The sequence below is a fragment of the Rhinopithecus roxellana genome, chromosome 1, assembly GCF_007565055.1.
Source record: "Rhinopithecus roxellana isolate Shanxi Qingling chromosome 1, ASM756505v1, whole genome shotgun sequence".
NCBI lineage: Eukaryota > Metazoa > Chordata > Mammalia > Primates > Cercopithecidae > Rhinopithecus > Rhinopithecus roxellana.
The window spans coordinates 200359793-200380919 of NC_044549.1; the positions used below are offsets into that span (position 1 = coordinate 200359793).

At 43.6% G+C, this 21127-nt stretch overlaps 1 protein-coding gene across 1 annotated transcript; it reads right to left on the bottom strand.

The window, feature by feature from the left end:
* Positions 1-798: 798 nt before the first annotated feature.
* PRSS46P lies at positions 799-18410 on the bottom strand. The gene is made up of 4 exons (XM_010374773.2): positions 18296-18410; positions 15885-16062; positions 15456-15715; positions 799-1219 (listed from the first exon to the last, which is right to left on the bottom strand). Exons 1-4 carry the CDS (start codon positions 18375-18377, stop codon positions 1215-1217), a joined length of 525 nt encoding a protein of 174 aa, XP_010373075.1. The 5' UTR covers positions 18378-18410; the 3' UTR covers positions 799-1214.
* Positions 18411-21127: the final 2717 nt, after the last annotated feature.

Here is a 21127-nt window from a genome sequence, read left to right on the forward strand (position 1 = left end):
TAAATCAGGCCAGGATATTCTAACATGTGTCAGGGCTTGTGGTCTTGGGATACACCCTTGAGCTGGACACTCCATGCTCCAATATCTGAAAAGACAGTAAATCACACCCTTCAAGTGCCCTGAGAGATAGGGGTGACTGGTTGTTCTGCACCTGAGGACCAACAGGTCTGAACAGCCCCCCATTCTTCACACAGGGGCAGGGCTCTGTCCTCAGCCTGGCCACCTCCAGCCAGTCTTGCTCGCACTGCAGAGTCTAATGGAGGTCACCAAGGCAGCTCGGGAGCTCAAGGCGCAGTCACCTCACACATTCATCACCCAGGCAGGCACTCTGCCCTGTCCCCACATCACCTACCTCCGTCAGAGACGGAGGAAGAATTGGTCAGGCTCTGCAGACCCATAGAAGGATATGAGGGGTTAGGAGAGGCTAGTGGGTTCTGGAACATGGGCCATGATTCTGGGTCTGGGTCTGTGATCTGGCCATGGTGAGTTACTTGGGAAGAGGCCAGGCCTCGCAGGAAGGCCTGAGGGAAAGTGTCTGTCTCATACCCAGGGGAGGGTCATGGGGACCTGGGGATTGCTGGAGTGCTGGGATGACTAAGAAGGGGCTGCAGTCCCACATTTGGAAGAAGAGGGAGGGGAACAGTCTCCCAGGGTCACACAATAAGCACAAGACAGACATGGCATAAAGCTATCAGAGAAGGCTGAGCTTGAGAGAACAGCCAGGACTGCTTGGGGGTTAGGAAGGTTGTGAAGGGCTCTGACTGAAGTCAGGAAGAAAGATGATCACTTGAGTGGCTCAAAGTTCAAAAGCATCTTCATTGAACAACAGAAAGTAACAGTGGCTCTTAGACCCTCCCCCTCACTCTGCCCTGCCATCCTATGCAACCTCTCGTCTCCACTTCTGAGGGTAGAACAGAGGGGAGGGAGAAGCAGCCTCCAGGAGGGACTGTCCTTGAAACACTGCTCACAGGAGCCACAGGGAGCCCAAGGAGCCCAGCAGAATGTAGCCAGTGAGGAAAACTGGGCAAAGGAAGGCAGGGCCAGCCCTACTGATGAACCTCATGTCAGCGACCTCAGTACTGATCCATTGGGTGAAGCGGGCAGTGCTGGTGTAGATACCTGGGAAGTGGCGCCGGCCACAGCTAAAGCTCCAGCTCACCACTCCTATCTGAATCCAGGTCTTGTTCATTTGGCAGACAAGGGAGCTGCCAGAGTCAACCTGTAGAGAAAAGGAGGGAGGGCATAAGGATGGCAGCAGGAGGGCATCGCTGGCCTGAGCCCGCCCTTCAGGATGAGCTCTGTGACACATAAGCTCTGCACCGGACCACGCCAGCCTCTGTCTTCATTTTCCTGCTAACTCTGACCCTAACTCCCCATCCCCTCCTCTGCCTTCCCCTTAAATCCTGGTGGGCCTCCAAGGCGTTGCCTTTGATCTTTTTCTTTCCTGAAATCCTGCTTGCAGAGTGAGCTGTTTGAAATCCAAACCCATTCTCCTCTTTTTGTGCAAACATGGGTTTACAGATAAGAATACTGTTTATAATGACATATATCAAAAGGTCATAGCTGTTATTTCTGCTGATAGTGGGTTTCTTATGATTTTTTAAAACTTTCTTTACACTCTTCTGTAATGTCAGAAAATTTTATAAATCAGAAAAACCACTCAATTGTATTTTTTTTAAAACATAATGAACACCAAGATTTACAGGACATAATCTAATGAAGAATGCAAGACACTTAAGGAAAAAAGTAACAAACTGTGCCTAAGAACATAAAAAAACCTACATCAGTGTACAGATATACTGTTGTTCAAAGCTGAGACAACTTAAAACAATGTGAAAATGTCAATTCTCAGCATTTGGCTTCCTGCAGTATGGAAGACAAGATACCCTAACCAATCTTATTCCTAAAGATACCTACAAATGTGAAGGTTTTTTTAAATTATGATATTAAATGCATGGGTAAGCTAGCAAGAAAATAAAGACTCTTCAGAGTCCAAAACCGAAATGAGGGTTAGAATATAGAGATGTCAGTAGAGCCCAGAAGACAGCTTTTGTCCCAAGGCCCTTTGTCAAACCCAGCAAAACTGAGCTTCAGTTTTCATAGCCTTGTTCATGGGTTCAGGAGACAAAAGACAAAAACCCAGGGCCTAACTGAGGGGAGGAGCCTCAGAGTAGACACCCTACAAAAAGTTATACCTTCAAAAAATGACCACACCCTCAGAGTGAGGGTGAACTGGAAGCACTCTCGTATGAACTCACAACATGACTTCACACTGGGTGGTTCAAAAAATCTGAGCCAAGGATGGATGTGGTTTAAAGTGGTGCTGGGATATTCACAATAGCAAAGACATGGAATTAGCCTAAATACCCATCAATGATAGACTGGATAAAAACATGTGGTACATATACACCGTGGAATACTATGCAGCCATAAAAAAAGAACACAATCATGTCCTTTGCAGGGACGTGGTTGGAGCTGGAGGCCATTATCCTTGGCAACCTAACTCAGGAACAGAAAACCAAACACCGCATGTTCTCACTTATAAGCGGAGCTAAATGATGAGAACTCATAAACACAAAGAAGGGAACAGACACTGGAGCCTACTTAACGGGGGAGGGTAGGAGGAGGGAGAGGATCATGAAAAACAACTAATAGGTACTAGACTCAAAACTTGGGTGATGAAATAATCTGCACACAAACCCTTATGACACAAGTTTATCTGTGTAACAAACCTGAACTTGTACCCCTGAACTTAAAAGTTAAAAATAAGTAAATAAATAAAGTGATGCTGGGTTGGTCGTACCTGCAGGCACCTGGCTGAAGCAAATGTAGATTCTGTCTGGAGGAACCTATCTTTCAAGCCACACTTTAGAGTAGTCCTACAATTAACACTCTAAGGAGCATGTCCTCGCTACTCAAAACATTGCACACCACACAAGGAAGTTGAGGCACCATGAGCAAATGTCAGCCAGCAAAATAACTGGGAGCAGGCAGAGCCTTTGAGGCTTGAGATACAGGAATGACCACGGGGATGCTTTAACATGCCTGTGAGGGCACTCTTTCTTAGGTTTGCTGGTGGGTACATGGATGTTGCTAATGTTATTCTTTATTCTCCATATGTGTTTTATAAATATCCTTTTGTCTATTCAATAGAGTAAAAGCAATTAAAAATCATAACAATGTCAATTCTCCTTACATTAATCTCTCAAAGCAATTCCAATTAAAAAGCCAGCAGGGTTTTCTCAGGAACTTGACAATCTGATTCTAAAATTGATATTGAAGGATAATAGTCCTTAAATTCTAGGATGGTTTTGAGAAAGGAGAGAAAATTGGAGAGTCAGGTTGGGGGCAGATTTGACCTGCCAGATAGTTACACATATTTTAAAGCTATAATTATAGAAATATAATTAAAGACGAGAAAGCTATAATTATAGAAATAGTGGGGTACTGGCATAGAAACAAAAAAATAGCCCAGTGAGGGCCGTGGAGAGCCTGTAACCTGATGCCTACCCGGGAGGACACTTGACACACTTTACACAAAGCATCACGTCTGCGGGAAATGAGGGCTCTGCAGTAGATGGTGGCAACATTGGCTCACCAGAAGGAGAAAGGAAGTTGTATCCTACCGTAACAAAACTTCAGAGGAATTAAAACTCTGAATGTGAAAAGTAAAAATGATAAAGCTAATTAAAACATATAGGACCGGCCGGGCGCGGTGGCTCAAGCCTGTAATCCCAGCACTTTGGGAGGCCGAGACGGGCGGATCACGAGGTCAGGAGATCGAGACCATCCTGGCTAACACGGTGAAACCCCGTCTCTACTAAAAAGACAAAAAACTAGCCGGGCGAGGTGGCGGCGCCTGTAGTCCCAGCTACTCGGGAGGCTGAGGCAGGAGAATGGCGTGAACCCGGGAGGCGGAGCTTGCAGTGAGCTGAGATCTGGCCACTGCACTCCAGTCTGGGTGACAGAGCAAGACTCCGTCTCAAAAAAAAAAAAAAAAAAAAAAAAAACATATAGGACCAGCACAGTGGCTCACACCTGTAATCCTAACACTCTGGGAGGCCAAGGTAGGAGGATCACTCGAGCCCAGGAGTTCAAGACCAGCCTGGTCAACATAGTAAGACTCTGTCTTCACAAAAATAAAATTAGCCAGGCATGGTGGCACATACCTTAGTCCCTGCTACTCTGGAGGCTAAGGCGGGAGGATTGCTTGAGCCCAGGATTTCCAGGCTGTAGTGAGCCATGATCATGCCACTGCCCTCCAGCCTGGACAACAGAGCCAGACCCTGTCTCTAAAATAAAAAATAAAACCAAAACCAAAATGGATATAGGACCATGTTATTATGACTTGGGATGAAGCATATTTTTAAAAATAAGATTCAAAACCCACAAACTGCTGGGTGCAGTGGCTCACACGGGTAATCCCACCGCTTTGGGAGGCTGGGGTGGGAGGATCGTTCGAGCCCAGGAGTTCAAGATCAGGCTAGGCAACATAGTGACACCCCATGACTACAAAAAATTTAAAAACTAGTTACTCAGGAGGCTGAGGTGGGAGGATCGCTTGAGCCCAGGTTGAGGCTACAGTGAACCATATCATGCCACTGCACTCTAGCCTGGGTAACAGAGCAAGACTCTGTCTCAAAAAAAAAACAAAAAACAAAACTCACAAACCTGAAGAAATGTGTTAGGCTTGATTACATCAAAACTAAGGTTATCTGTTCAGTAAAGGATACCAAATCTCACTGAAGACTGATGAATTAAGATAGGGCTCTGTCCAAAACCAACCAGAGGTCAATGTTGAACATATCTAAAGAGCTCTTGAAAATAACAAGCAGAGTGAGCTGGGGGGAGATGTGAGGCTTCCATGGCCTCACCATGGGGATTAGGCCAGGCCAGCTTCCTGATCTCCTGGCAGGGCAGGGAACGCCATCCTCAGGAGCACCAGAGATTGGGGGATGGGGGGCTCCTGAAGTGAGGTTTAAATTTAAATAGAAACTTTTAATGGGACAAGGCATTTCATAACTGAAAGAGACTAAAAATTATGAAGTCTGCCCAAAATGACATTTGGAGAAGGAAGGAATATTTGACGTAGGATATGTGGGGGCAATTATTTGAAGGAATAAAACCATTTAATGTGAATACCTTAACAAATTCAGACGCCTCAGTAAACAATTACAGGAGGAGATATGCAGCACAATATAATTTATACCAACTAAAACACACACAGCAACACTATGCATTCTTCAAAGACACAGATATCTTTAATTACACTTTATTATGATTATGATTATGATTATTTGAGATGGAGTCTTGCTCTGTCACCCAGGCTGGAGTGCAGTGGCATGATCTTGGCTCACTGCAACCTCCACCTCCTGGGTTCAAGCGATTCTCCTGTCTCAGCCTCCCGAGTAACTGGGATTACAGGCACCTGCCACCACGCCCAGCTAATTGTTGTATTTTTAATAGAGACGGGGTTTTGCCATGTTGGCCAATCTGGTCTCGAACTCCTGACCTCAGGTGATCCACTCACCTTGGCCTCCCAAAGTGCTGGGATCACAGGCGTGAGCCACCGCTCCTGGCCTAATTACACATATTAGACAGATTTGAGTTGATGTTCTTTTGCGGGGAAGGGCAAATGGAAGATGAAGGAGAAAATGAAGCCAGTGATAATCACACCAGCAATGATAGTGTGAGGACCCTTGCCTGAGATAGGACTGATGGGAATAGGACTGATGGGACTGTAAGGGCCCACAGCCCACAGAAAGCAAGAGCATGAGAGAAGGAGAGAGAGAGATCCACTGTAGGTAAGCATTCTCTCACCTCAGTGAAATAAAACCAGAGTTCAGAAACAAAATGTGAGTCACTCCATCAACAGAAAAAATAACTTTCAAAACGTTAAAGTAAAAACAAAATCTACAATTAGAATGTAGAGTAATGAGAACGTCACATATTGCACAGGATGTGGGCCTAACCTGCACACAGATTGTCCTGGTCTAAAGTACTTTTAATATCAAACAAGAGAGAATAAAAATAAATTATTTGTTATTATCATCAATTATCACTGCACATTCAGCTCAAGACACTTGAAAAGGAATTAATAAAGACAAAAAGAGGACAGTTCATGTGCTACAAAGCAGAAAAATCATAGACTTAAGAAATAAAAATCAATCGCTTATTCTTAAAAAACAACAAGGCTGGGCACAGTGGCTCACGTCTGTAATCCCAGCACCTTGGGAGACTTAGGCAGGAGGATTACTTGAGCTCAGGAGTTCCAGACCAGCCCGGGCAAAACAGTGAAATCCTGTCTCTACAAAAAATTTTAAAAAACCAGCTGGGCATAGTGGCACACGCCTGTGGTCCCAGCTTCTCAGGAGGCTGAGGCAGAAGGATCGCTTGAGGCCGTGAGTTCAAGGTAACAGTGAGCTATGATCACAGCACTGCACTCTAGCCTGGGCAACAGAGTGAGACCCTGTTTCAAACAAAACAACAAGAACAACAAAACAGATAAGCACTTTGTGACTCTTACCAAGGAAAACAGAAAGAGAAGGAAAAATGGAAACACTTCATGGTTTGAGTAGAAAAGAAACTAGAACACATCCAGGGAAAATACACTTTCTCAGAATCTCAAGACTGTTGACAATTTCCTCTTTGTGGATTTACACTCTGGATGAAATGACCTTTTTCTATTAAACAGAAATCATTTAAACAAATTTAAAGAGTGACAGAAAGCCCGACAAGTCCAATAATTATGGGCAAAACAACTTAAAATATTCCCCAAGAGCAACCACTCAAAGGAAAACAGGCCTATGTGGTTTCATAGGCAACTGCTATCCAGCATTCAAGGAGGAGATAATTTGTGTTATTTCAAATGTTCCAGAACATGAACAAATATTTTTCAAGTGAAGCATCGTCCTGATACTATCATTTGACAAAGGGGTGCCTTTCTCTACATACCTTAAAGTAGAGCCCAGCATCACTGGAGGAAAAAGTGAAAAGGTTGTGTGCATTGTGCTGTGTGGACTGTGCCATGTGGTACTATTTGTTCCCCGGGGCCCAGACCTTTCTTAAGCTCAGTGTTATCCATGTCTGGCCCAGAGCCCAGCATACGGTGCCTATTGAATGAATAAATAAATGAAAGCATGCTCCACAAAAAGATATTAGGAATCTGAATCCAACAGATGAATGAAACAAAAGTACACCATAAGCAGGGAGGAATGATCTTGGAATGCAGGGCGCATGGACATGAGGAATCTGTTCAGGGAACAGACTCGGCATCCTGAAAGCAGAGTCAGAAAACACATGTATAAAGGAGAACGTTCTTTCCTGAAATCAAATGCCGTGGCCACACAGAAAGGAATGACTCTCCCCTCAACAGATGACAGGCCAAATTGGCACCATGGCATGCTTCAGGGTAAAGTGTAAGAAGCACTGCCATGAATATGGGCAGCGAGAGAAAACACAGCTATGACTCTAGGTTGTTTTGGGGAGAAAGGGGGACTCAAAACAATAAAGTAAAACACAAATAAAAGAGAAAGAGGTGAAATCATTACTAATTACAAGTCATATGAACGTAGGCCTAGAAAGCCCAAGAGTCCACTAAAAATTCTTCGATATAATAAAAGAGTCAAGCAAGATGAACTCCCAGATGTCTTCAACAAGAGGAGGAGTCTGGAAGACGGAAATGAAGAAAGCAAAAATGCAGGAAGTCTCTGGCCCGCTGCTAAGGAGTCTGTAGACACTGATTAACTACGTGATAATTCAATTTTAAATATATATGTGGAAAATATGAGGTGACCAACAGCAGAAGGAAATGTACATACGTAACTTCTAAACCGCTAGAGGATAAAAGTAGAGTGAAGAAAAAAAATCAAACCAAAATGTAAGGTGAGGGAACAAAAAAAAAAATCCCCAATCTTCTTGGTAAATAGATTAAAGAACAATCTCTCAGATGTGTTGAAAAATAATGGCAGCCAACTTTGTGTTGTTTACAAGAGATACATCTAAAACTAAATGACACACTGTCTCGTGGGAAATAATAATTTTTCTGGAATACTGTTCTGAACATTTGCAATTACACAAGAAAAAGAAATGAGGAAGACTTACAGGATTTTATTTTAGGAAAGAATGCTCAGCTTTATAAATGTGTTTTCTGACTGTATGCTCTAACTCAATTTGCAGTCAGTTCCCTGAACAGATTCCTCATGCCACGTACATACACATTGGCAGGTGGTATGTCTGTGGCCCACTCAATTGAAGAGAATCAGCTAGGTCCAGGAAGGTTGCTGATTACAAAGTAAATACACAAAAATCTAAAATAAAACACAGAAAATACGACAAAAGAAAATATACCAGGCTGGGCACAATGGCTCATGTAATCCCAACACTTTGGGAGGCTGAGGAGGGTGGATTACCTGAGGTCAGGAGTTCGAGACCAGCCTGACCAACATGGTGGCGCTCTATCTCTATTAAAAATACCAAAAATTAGCTGGGCATGGTGGCACACATCTGTAATCCCAGGTACTCGGGAGACTGAGACAGGAGAGTCGCTTGAACCCTGGAGTTGGAGGTTGCAGTGAGCTGAGATCGTGCCACTGCACTGTAGCCTGGGGCCACAGAGCGAGCCTCTGTCTGAAAATAATGAATTCATTAAAATATATATATATATATATATATATATATATATATATATACACACACACACACACCACTCACAATAAGGACATAATATATAATATTTAGGAATAGACTCAGGAAGCAGCATGCAGTAACTACATGGAGAAAGCTACAAACTCCTGCTCTACAGACATAAAGAAATAGCACAAAATAAAAAGTCGTTATTTCCCTAAAAGGATCTATTAATTTCCACCAAAATCCCCATGTGATTTTCTTTTTGACAACTTTATTCTAAGACTGTGGAAAGGAACGTGGGAGAACAGCAGGTAAATTCTTTAAAAGATGGAGAATGAAAGAGAACTTGCATTACCACATAAAACAGAATTCTAAAGCCACAATAATTTTCAGAGTGGTGGTAGCATAGAGATGTAAATGGTAGGAAGACACCAAAATAGGGTGGGAATTTAGAATACGATAAAGGAGGCATTTCTGATTCATAGAAAAAAAAACAAGTATTCAACAAAATATTTTTATATAACAGGCTACCCATTTGGAGAAAAATAATACTGAATTTCCTCTCTCAATCATCCAGATGAAAAAAAATTTAAAGTATTTAAAGAAAAGAAATAGAAAATGATGAGTAAATAATTTTATAATCTTAGGATAGGTATTTCTTTGTTGTTGTTGTCGTTGTTTGAGTCTCGCTCTGTCGCCCAGGCTGGAGTGCAGTGGCGCGATCTCGGCTCACTGCAAGCTCCGCCTCCCAGGTTCACGCCATTCTCCTGCCTCAGCCTCCTGAGTAGCTGCGACTACAGGCGTCAGCCAACACGCCCGGTTAATTTTTTTTTTTTTTTGGTGTTTTTAGTAGAGACGTGTTAGCCAGGATGGTCTCGATCTCCCGACCTCGTGATCTGCCCACCTCAGCCTCCCAAAGTGCTGGGATTACAGGCGTGATCCTGGCACCCGGCCAGGATGGGAAAAAAAAAAAAAACCTAAAATCATGGAGGAAAATATGATAGATATAAACACATAAAAATTCTACATAACCTTATGGGGGAAAAAAAACCTACACCAGAAAAAAGGGTAAATGAGGTACAAATAGGGTAAAATATTGTAAAGCATTTTACAATGGGTTAAAACTTCCAGTACCCAAAGTTTTGGGGTAAATTTGTATTCTGAAATAATTTAAGACTTTCAGAAAAGTTGCAAGTATAATATTTTACCCAGATTCACTAATTTTGATGTTTTACCATATGTTTTATGTTATGTCTCCAAATATATATATACATATACACATATATATAAATGCTTATGAGCCATTAGAAATTAAGCTGAAAAAGACATATTGCGCTATTGCTCCTTTACCACAAGTTACTACAGAATAGAATATCCAAAACAAAAGTAGTTTAATAGACGAACATGGGCAAAGGACATGGAAAAGTGTAAATGGTACACTAAAAGAAGCAAGCATTTTATTTGGACTTCCTTTGTTCTTTTAAAATTGATTTAGAAGGTGAGTTTTTTCCTTGACCCCGGGTAAAACTTTGGGCAGAACCTGAACATTTTGCCTACTGTGGTTAACATAATCGCAATTGCCATGATTATACCAAGTGTCATATGAACATCTCACTTCAGAAATCAGAATATTCATTTCCATGTAATAATCACAACGTTAGACTTGATTTAAAGTAAAACTTCTCCCCATTGGCATCAGGGCTTTGGCAAGTAGGAGGCTTCCCTCCCTCTAGCTTCCACTCCTCCTACCCCCATCTTACTAACCTGATCTTCCTAACCTGCCAGGGTAACAGCAGCAGAGTGAGAGGAAAAGAACTGTCTTAACGCCCCCCAACTCTCCCCTCAAGGCCGCTGTGAGCTCCCTGAGCCTAGATGGATTTAGAGCTGACTGTCCCCCTCCCTTGAGGGGTATACATCAGGCTTTCTGAGTGATCCTGCGGGTACCACTCCCAGTAGACTTGCAGTGTGGAACAGGCACCCCCAACCTGCTCATCCCTGTCCCCTTAAAGGGAGAAAGGTGAGCTCATAGATGCAGTTCTCTCCAGAGAAATTCTCACAAAATCACCTCCAACCCTACCCTCTGGACCCTTTGATACAGACAGGTAGCCAAATATCAGTCACACAACTCTCTTTGAATTCTGATACTGTATTTTGATATCTTTGTTGAAACTTCCTACTTATCCTATTACACAAGCAATTTACAGAATTTCTCAATGTCATAAAATTAAAACAAAAACATGATATAAGTTTTAGTCTACCAAAAGGACAAAAGTTAAAATAAAAATAATACCTAATTCTGGTGATGATGCAGGAAAAGTCATTTATCTACTGTTGGTGTTAATATAAATGGATTAAATCTTTGGGAGGCTAATTTGCAAATATCTATTGAAATTTTAAATATATACAACTGATTTTGTAATTACACTTCTAAAAATTTATTGTAGATAAATGTTTGAACAAATGTGAAAAGGTATTCAATTTTTTTATTCTGGCATAGTAAAAAAAATATTGAAATGAGCTCAAATATCTGTCAATAGAAGAATGGTTAAGTAGATTGTGGCGTAGCCATATGAGAAAATTATTATTCATCAGTTAAGGAAGATGGAACATATTTATATGTATAGACATAGAAAGGAGTCCAAGATATCTTTTAAGTAAAAATTTAAAAGTTGGAGAATAAAATTATATAACAGTCCTTTATTAAAAATCAAAACCAGAGGCCGGGCGCGGTGGCTCACACCTGTAATCCCAGCACTTTTGGAGGCCGAGGTGGGTGGATCACCTGAGCAAGGAGTTTGAGACCAGCCTGACCAACATGGTGAAACCCTATCTCTACTAAAAATACAAATTAGCTGGGCTTGGTGGCACATGCCTGTAATCCCAGCTACTTGGAAGGCTGAGGCAGGAGAATCACTTGAACCCGGGAGGCGGAAGTGCAGTGAGCCAAGATGGTGCCATTGCACTCCATGCTGGGCAACAAGGGCAAAACTCAGTCTCAAAAAAAAAAGAAAAAAAAAATCAAAACAAAACAAAACAAAAAAGCTAATGTAGAGTTTTATATGTATAGAAAGAAGTGTTAGGAATATAAACCAAACAATTTAGCGTAGAAATGCCCAGGTAATTTGATTATAGGAAAGTCTCACTTTCTAATTTTGCACTTATGTATCACTTTTTAAACAAAATGTGTGCATTTTTTTCAAAATCACAGAACATATTTTAAAATAAACTAGTGATGATGGAATCACAACAGTGAAAATTTAAGAGATGAATACAAAGTTCAAATCAAAAGTGATTTTATGATCTTAAATGCTTTCAACACAAAACTAGAAAGAGTAAACCTTCTCAGCATATTCCATGTAATTGATACCACTTTAGAACTAATTTTAAGACAAGGAAACTGAGGTGGAAATCAATAACAAAAAACCATGCACAGGTCAAAATAAAATCAAAATAGAAATTTTATAAAATATTGTGGCATGAAACTAAAGCCATATTTAGAGGGAAATATGTAGCCTCAAAAATTTGCATGGAGAAGGAAGAAAGAACAAAAATAAATTATGTAAGTGTCCAACTGAAAAAAACTACCCCTTGTGTTTACACAACCTTGATATATGAGAGAGGTAGGGACAGCCAGTGCAGGAAATGACTTTTTCAATAAATAGCATTAGGAAAATTGGTAGTCCACATGAGAAGATAAATAAAAATAGATTCCTATGTTACACCATTCCTAAAATGAATGCCACATGGTTTCAATACGTGAAAACCAAAATTTCCAAACTCTGAGGAAAAAAATATAGGAGAATGTCTTTATGACCTTGGGAAAAGGAATGATTAAATAAGACACAAAAAGCATAAATCACAGACATGATATATTTGACTAAAATAAAACCTAAATTGCTGTTCAGCAAAGGACAGTACAAACAAAATAAAAAGATAAATGGAAAACTGGGAGAAGATTTTGCAGTATACACAATGAACACAGAATTGTATCCAGAATATTAAAAAATAAAAAAATGAAAAAGGCAAACAATAGTAAAATGTCCAAAGTATATGAATAAGTGATTCATAGAAGAGGAATCACAAATAGTGAATAAGCATAAGAACTGCACAACCACATTAGTAACTGGGGACATGCACATTACAACCGCAACGGGTACTATTTCCCATCCATCGGAATGGAAAACATTTTATAGTCTGACAGTATCAAACGCTGGCAAGAAATGGAGCAACGAACTCTCAAATACTGTTGTTAGAAAATAAATTAATACAATCACTTTGGAAAACAATTTGACCATGACTATTAAAGATGAAGGTAAATACAACCTATGACCCAGCACTCCTGTGCAGATACATCTTGCTGAGAAATTGTGGAACATGTACATAGGGAGATGTGTGTGAGAATACTTAGAGCAGCAGCAGAGTTTGTGATATGAAAAAATTGGAAACTCCTTCAATGTTAATAAACAAGAGCTTGGGTAAATTTTGGCATACTCACAAAAGAGAATATTGTAGAGCAGCTAATGGATAAAACCTGCATGTATCCATAAGAATAAATCTCAAAACCAATGTTGAATAGAAGGTGCAAGTGGCACATGGCAGAAGTCTTCATTCTATGCTTGCAGAATGAATGTCACTTATGCAAAACAGGTTCTGCCCACACATGACCCACATATGGGCATGTAGTTGATGCTCAGAAGTGGTAAACTAACCTGAGAAGGACTGCCATCGCTACCTTCATTGTGGACAGGGACAAGAGTATTTCACCCTTATTTTACAGGCTAAATGGAAGCCCAGGGGAAGGAGATTCTCTTTTCTTTTGTTATTTTACTTTAAGTTTCAGATACATGTGCAGAAGATGCAAGTTTGTTATATAGGTATAGTGTGCCATGGTGGTTTGCTGCACCCATCAACCAATGATCTAGGTTTTAAGCCCCACCTGCATTAGGTATTTGTCCTAATGCTATCCCTCCCCATGCCCCCGACCCCCAACAGGCCTTGGTGTGTGATGTTCCCCTCCCTGTGTCCATGTGTTCTCATTGTGCAACTCCCACTTATGAGTGAGAACATGCAGTGGTTAGGTTTCTGTTCCCGTGTTAGTTTGCTGAAGATGATGACTTCCAGCTTCATCCATGTGCCTGTAAAGGACATAATCTCATTCTTTTTATGGCTGCATAGTATTCCATGGTGTATATGTACTACATTTTCTTTATCCAGTCTATCATTGATGGCTATTTGGGTTGGTTCTATGTCTTTGCTATTGTAAATAGTGCTGCAATAAACATACGTGTGCATGTGTTTTGTTTTGTTTTGTTTTGCTTGGTTTGGTTTTTTTTGTTTGTTTGTTTTTTGTTTTGAGACAGAGTCTCACTCTGTCACCCAGACTGGAGTGCAGTAGCACAATCTCGGCTCACTGCAACCTCCACCTCCTGAGTTCAAGCGATTCTCCTGCCTCAGCCTCCCAAGTAGCTGGGACGACAGGTGTGCGCCACCATGCCCAGCTAATTTTTGTATTTTTAATAGAGACAAGGTTTCACCATGTTGGCCAGGCTGGTCTCCATCTCTTGACCTCGTGATCTGTCTACCTCGGCCTCCCAGGCATGTTTCTTTATAGTAGAATGATTTTTATTACTTTGAGTATATACCCAGTAATGGGATTGCTGGATCAAATGGTATTTTAAAAGTCAAGAAACAGTAGATACTGGCGAGGTTGTGGAGAAATAGGAACACTTTTACACTGTTGGTGGTAATGTAAATTAGTTCAGCCATTGTGGAAGATAGTGTGACGATGCCTCAAGGATCTAGAACCAGGATATTTTCATGAGGGGTCCCAGTGCCGTGTGAAAAGAAAATGCATGACTCGTAAAAGCCTTCTCCTGCCCCACTCCACACGCTCCGCACCTGACAAGTGTCCAAGCCCCATTCAGAGCGGGCACACAGCACATCATTCCCGATGAAGCTCTTCTTGTCCTTCAAGAAGAGGAATTGGTACCGCTGTCTGCAGATGTCATTGTTCACGATCCTCACAGCCACCTCGTGAAGACTGTAGGGAGTACTTGGGGTCACTGAGGAAACAGAGAGCCAGCCTTGTCATCCCCTCAGCTTTTCGGCACATCTCCATCACAGAGTTGTCCATATTTGCTAAGGTGGGAGGGAGGGCCATTTCCTGGGATGGTGATTGATAAAGGCCCCAGCCCACAGTCTAACTTTTGCAAAAGCCCAGCTCATTAAAAAAGACTACACAAAAGTGTCCCAGGCGGCTTGGAGTGATATCCAGGCACCAAAGGACAAGAGGGGATTTCTCCAGTAATTCAGGTTCTATGAAGGTGAAGAGCTGAGCTCTGCCTTATGGCCACCGGCAAGATGCCAAGACCCTAGAGTCCCAAGATGGCACCCCCTGAAAAGAGGACCCCACAAAGTCTCCCAGATTCTAGGACCCAAGGAGAGCACCAACAGGGGCCAGACCTCCAGGAATTTGGGCGTACCTCAGGATAACCAGCAAACAAGATGGATAGAGAAGCCTCAATACCTCAGTATGTCCTGAGATCGTGGGCCTCATGCCATTAATGGGAACTCCATTAATAACCAAGAATTCACTTCCTGCAATGCTGCAGGGTAAGCACTTGGCATTTCATTTAACTTCACTTTGAGAACTGAGGTCCCTGCAGGCCACATGTGTCTTTTACACTGGAGCACTGGGTCTATCTTTGTATCAAGAGGTCGGGAAATGTTTGCTGTCTGAGTGAATGAGTGAATGAAGGAATGAATGAAGGAGCCCGCTGTGCTCTGAAGAGGCTAGTGTCTTGTAACCTCTGCCGGCCTTCACTCACCTTTTTTCCCTGTAGTTCCCCAGCCGATTACCCAGCACATGCTTCCAATGGATGGCTTGAATTTGATGTTAGGGAGGCAGACGGGCTGGACGAGGGGGTTCCACGAGATAGAGTCCCTGAGCTTTAGGAGGGCAATGTCCTGAGACACAAGATTGCTGAAATCCTTATGAATCGTCATGCGAGTGAGAGGGAGTTGAGTGCCGTTTTCTGGGAGCTGGTGGACTCCCACCATCACGGAGTACAGGCTGGGGTCCTTGGATCTGCAGGACCATGGGTAGGAGGCAGGTCGCCAATGGTAAGGCCATAAGTAAGGGAGGAGATGGGCCCTGAGCTCAGGACCACCTAGCCAGGCCCCCTGCTCCCAGATCCCTAGATTCACCAGGGACCCCCAAGGCCAGAAAGCAAAGTCCCCAGGCCCTGCTGACTGACCTCTGCAAGCAGTGCGCAGCCGTGAGGACCCACTGGTGGTGGATGAGGGAGCCACTGCAGATGTATGTGCCCAGGAACAGGATGCTCACCTGCCATGGCCACTTGCCTACCTCTACCAGCTTCCCCTTCACCACTCTGCAGGACACGTTGGTCTGACCGCAGGCCCGGAGCCAGGGCCCTGAGGAAAAAGGATCTCAGGCAGCAAAGGGCAGCCCTCACACCCCTGGACATAGCAGATTTGAGACAGAGAGAGCCGCCTTCCAGCCCTGTCATAAGCAGCCACTGCCACATGCACATGTGGGAAGAGGCTTTTTCCACTGCCTCAAAACTGGCAAACAGCCGGGCACAGTGGCTCACACCTATAATCCCCATGGCTCTGACCCATGGCCACCTGCAAGGTGCCAAGACCCCAGAGCCCCAAGATGGCACCCCCTGGAAAGCAGGGCCCCACAAAGCCTCCCAGATTCTAGGACCCAAGGAGAGCACCAACAAGGGCCAGACCTCCAGGAATTCAGGGGTACCTCAGGATAACCAGCAAACAAGATGGATAGAGAAGCACTTTGGGAGGCCAAGGTGGGTAGATCACTTGAGGTCAGGAGTTCAAGACCAGCCTGGCCAATATGATGAAACCCCATCTCTACTAAAAATACAAAAATTAGCCTGGCATGGTGGCACATGCCTGTAATCCCAGCTACTCAGGAGGCTGAGGCAGAAGAATCACTCGAACCTGGAAGGTGGAGGTTGCAGTGAGCTGAGATCACACCACTGTACTCCAGCCTGGGTGACAGAGCCAGACTCCATCTCAAAAAAAAAAAAAGGGGGGGCAACCAAAGGCCAGGGTCAGCAGGAGGTGCCCCATATTCTAGAGTTCCCAAACAATGAAGACGAGACAACTCCTCCTGGGCTTGTTATAAGCCATCAGCCAGGACTCATCCCTGCCCATAGTTTACACAGATGGTTGGGGGAGAGAAGCAGAAGAGAGAATCACTGCAGGGGTGAGCTGCCAGCCAGGGGATTGGTGATGGGGCCCAAGTTGGCCAGGCTGCCTGTCCCCAGTGAACAGTAATGTCACACTGCACTGCTCCAGGGGCCACCCATGTGACCGTGTGAGGAAGTGAGTAGAGATGCATGTCCATTCCCTCCTTGACTCTCACTGGCCCCAGCAGCAGGGGTGAGAAGAGAGCAGGCTGCACTGAACCAGGTGTGAGATGGAGATTTTAAATGGGCCCAGTCTGGATTGGCACAGGTACTTACTAACTAAACATCACAAAGGACAAGAAAGGGAGAAAGTCACACCAGTCATCACAGAGCTTTGGAAAGCCCAGGAGGGAGGATGGCTTGAGGCCAGGAGTTCGAGGCCAGCCTAAGTAACACAGTGAGATCTTGTTTCTACAAAAGCAAAATTAATCAGGTGTGGTGGTGCACACCTGTAGTCCCAGCTACTCAGGAGACTGAGGCAGGAGGATCACTTGAGCCCAGGAGTTCAAGGCTACAGTGAACTAGGATTGCACCCTCCATTCCAGCCTGGGTGACAAAGCAAGATCCTGTCTCTAAAAAAATTTTAATTTCTTTTTTAATATGGAATGCTTCATGAATTTGCATGTCATCCTCTTTTCACCCCCAAAGACTCTATTGAACACAGGTATTGAATTCTGGCTGCAGCATTCACAAACCACTGAAGCTGTACGAGCCTCAGTTTCCCACTGTGAAATTGGATGCTGATGAAGCTCGCCTCCCAGGGTGTTGCGACCTCACTCAGTCTCAGCTGGGCTGATACAGACTGGGCACTAAGCCTTACTTCCTCATCATTGCAAGATGGAGTCTCCTATTACTGTGCCTCCTAAACAAACTCAATCGTTCCATGGATGTTAGTGTTAGTCTGTTCTTTTTTTTTTTTTTTTTTTTTTTTTTTTTGAGATGGAGTCTCACTTTGTCACCCAGGTTAGAGTACAATGATGTGATTTCAGCTCACTGCAACCTCCACTTCCCAGGTTCAAGCTGTTCTCATGCCTCAGCCTCCTGAGTAGCTGGGATAACAGATGTGCACCACCATGCCCAGGTAATTTTTGTATTTTTAGTAGAGGCAGGGTTTTGCCATGTTGGCCAGGCTAGTCTCAAACTCCTGGCCTCAAGTGATCCACCCTCCTTGGTCTCCCACAGTGCTGGGATTAGAGGCATGAGCCGCTGTGCCCACTGTGTTCCCCCATTTTTAATAAGGCTCTTCCCTCCTGTGTTCATGGTCACCCTGGAAATTGGAACTGCCCTGACACCGTTTGGACTCTCAGTCTGCTGAAGATGTACCACCCACCAGGACATGGACACACCAAGGCCCTTCAGGCATGACGACAGCCAGACACGGGCTCCCAGCAAACAGATCCCTCCAGCCTCTGTCCCATGTCCCTGAAGCTTACCTTCAATATATGGCTGATTCTCTAATCTGGCAGAAGAAAGTGGAGATGTAAGGCCTTGAAGATACCCCGGCCCACAGGCCATGGCAAGCGGGTATCTACTCCTCAATGCTCCTTCTAATGGGATGTGGAGGCAGAGGGGGTGTGGCACCTCCACTGTGCCAAGATTCTAGAACTCATGGATTGTGTGTTTATGACTGTGGGGAGTAGGCATCTGCCCCAGGATTGGGGACCTACCTGGCTGTGGCAGTCACAGGACTCTGAGAAGGAGGCAGTGTGGTCATGGCAAGGCCCTGCCAGGGCCACAAGGTGATGCTGCTGTCAGGAACCTCCCTGGAGTGGTACTCCTGGTGCTCGGCCCATGACAGTGCCTCCTGGGCCCAGTTCTCTGCAGTGTACCCCAGCCTTGGCCTTGAGGGTGCCCCCAGTGCATAGTTCTGAGCCTGTGACAGTACGACATGCTTGGCTCGTGACAGTGCCTGGTGCCTAGCCCATGAGGCACCCTAGTGCCCAGCCCAGGTTTCTTTGTGAACCCCCTCTCATTCCCCCCTGGAGGTGTGGAAACTGAGGCACTGAGAGGAAGATAACTAGTTCCTGTAGTATGTGGTGTGATTGAGGTGGAACTGGAGGTTTCTTTTTTCCCTCAGAGTCTGTATTTTCTTTACTTTTCTTTCTTTTTTTTCTTTTTTCAGACAGGGTCTCACTTTGTCACCATGCTGGAGTGTGATGGTGGTGAGATCATAGCTCATTGCAGCCTCCACCTCCCAGGCTCAAGCAATCCTCCTACCTCAGCCTCCTGAGTAGCTAGGACCACAGGTGTGCACCATCATACCTGGCTAATTTTTTAAAAATTTTTTTAGAGGCGAGGTCTCACTGTGCTGCCCAGGGTGGTCTCAAGCTCCATGGATTACAAGCATGAGCCACTGTGCCCAGCCCAGGGTCTGTATTTTCAAGAGAAGAGCTCCTGGGTTGAGGAAATCTAGGTATGTTTAACCTGGGAAGGTGGCTTCCTGAGAGGAAGCTGCTTGAACACTTGGGTCTTCACGAATCAGCAGAATGAATGACATCTGGGGACACCTCATGACCACTCCCCTGAGGTCTCCCCTCCCAAGGATCCCAGGCTCCTCACACTGTCCACACAGGAAGCTCCTGCTCCACCCTGCAGCCAGTGCTGCCAAGGACATGGAGTGACCAGGTTGTTCACACACTGCTGGGGAGATAAACTGACATGACCACTGTAAACGACTGTTTGGAATCATTTAGCAGAGCAGAAAGTGTGCCTACCCCACAACCCACAGTTCCACTCCTGGCTTCATGCCCTAGAAACTGCACAGATGCAGCAGGACAGGTGCAAGAGACTGTTCACTAGCAGCGCTGTTGGGAAGAGTCCCAGCTGGAAACTACCCAACTGCCATCCAAGGTGCAACAGCTACACAGAATCTTCAGCAGCTGTGAGAATGGATGAGCTGCTGCTACACCTAACTAGATGGTGACTCTCATCACCGTATTCTGAGCGCAAGAAGTCGGATACAGTCTGTGTACTGTATGAAATTCAAAACAGGCAAAACAAACTAATTTACAGATATATGGTAGAAAATCAAGGAAATTATTATCTCTACAATCAGATTCCCTCCAGGGGGAAAGACATAGAAAGGGAAAGGAGAAAGAAAAGAGAAACTTCAGAGAAGAGAAACGCGATCATTCTTCTCTCTTTGCAGAAAATAATTCTTTGGGGGAAACAACCAATCAATAAAACAAAATAGGATGACTGAATAAAAGATCAGGCATATCTGTTATCACAACCAATGTGAATGCATAGAATTCTACGCATAAAATAAAAAGATCCTCATGTTGGGCAGAAAAAAACCCATCCACATACTACTTATTAGAGACACACCAAAAACAAAGCGGCATAAATAAGGTGAAAGTAAAAAGATGTGGCTGGGCTTGGTGGCTCACACCTGCAATCCCAGAACTTTGGGAGGCTGGGGCGGGTGGATGGCTTGAGCCCAGGAGTTCGACACCAGCCTAGCCAACATAGTGAGACCTCGTCTTTACAAAAAATTTTAAAAATTAGCCAGGTGTGGTGGCATGCGCCTGTGGTCCCAGCTACCCGGGAGGCTGAGATTGTGGTGAGCTGAGATCACGCCACTGCGCTGCAGACTGGGCAACAGAATGAGACCCTGTCTCAAAAAATATTAATTTAAAAAATGAGAAATTAATTAAATGTTTAAAAGATAGGCAGAAATATATTTATATGCAAGCCAAAGTGGCAATGGCAATGTTAATCTTTAAAAATGATTCAAGACAAATGATTTAAACAGAAAAAGAAAGCTATTTTGTGTTGAAAAAGGCACAAATTGCAATATGTAACATCATAAAGTTCTGTCCATCAATAAAATAACATCAAACATATGAAACAAAATCAATCAGCAAAACATGAGAAATTGGAAAATCTCTCTTGCAGTGGGAGAGTCTTCTCCAACTCACTCTGTCCTTGAGAGATGGAATAGCTATACAACTATTAATAAAATAATACTAATAATTAGAGCAATACATTATTTAAAAACCTTATTGGGTGTGCCCAAGCAAATTTATAACCTTAAAGATGTTTATTATTGAATAACAGAGAATGAAAATAAATGACCTAAATACTCCAATCAAAAAACTGTAAAAAGTAGAAAAGAAACCAGAGGAAAATCTGAAGGAAAAAAAGTACAAAATATAAAATTGTACCTTAATCAATTAGAAGAACCGCCAAAATTAAGAATGAACTCTGATCTGGATCTTTGAAAAAACAAGTAATGTTACATGGGACAAAGGGCATGTTTTCTA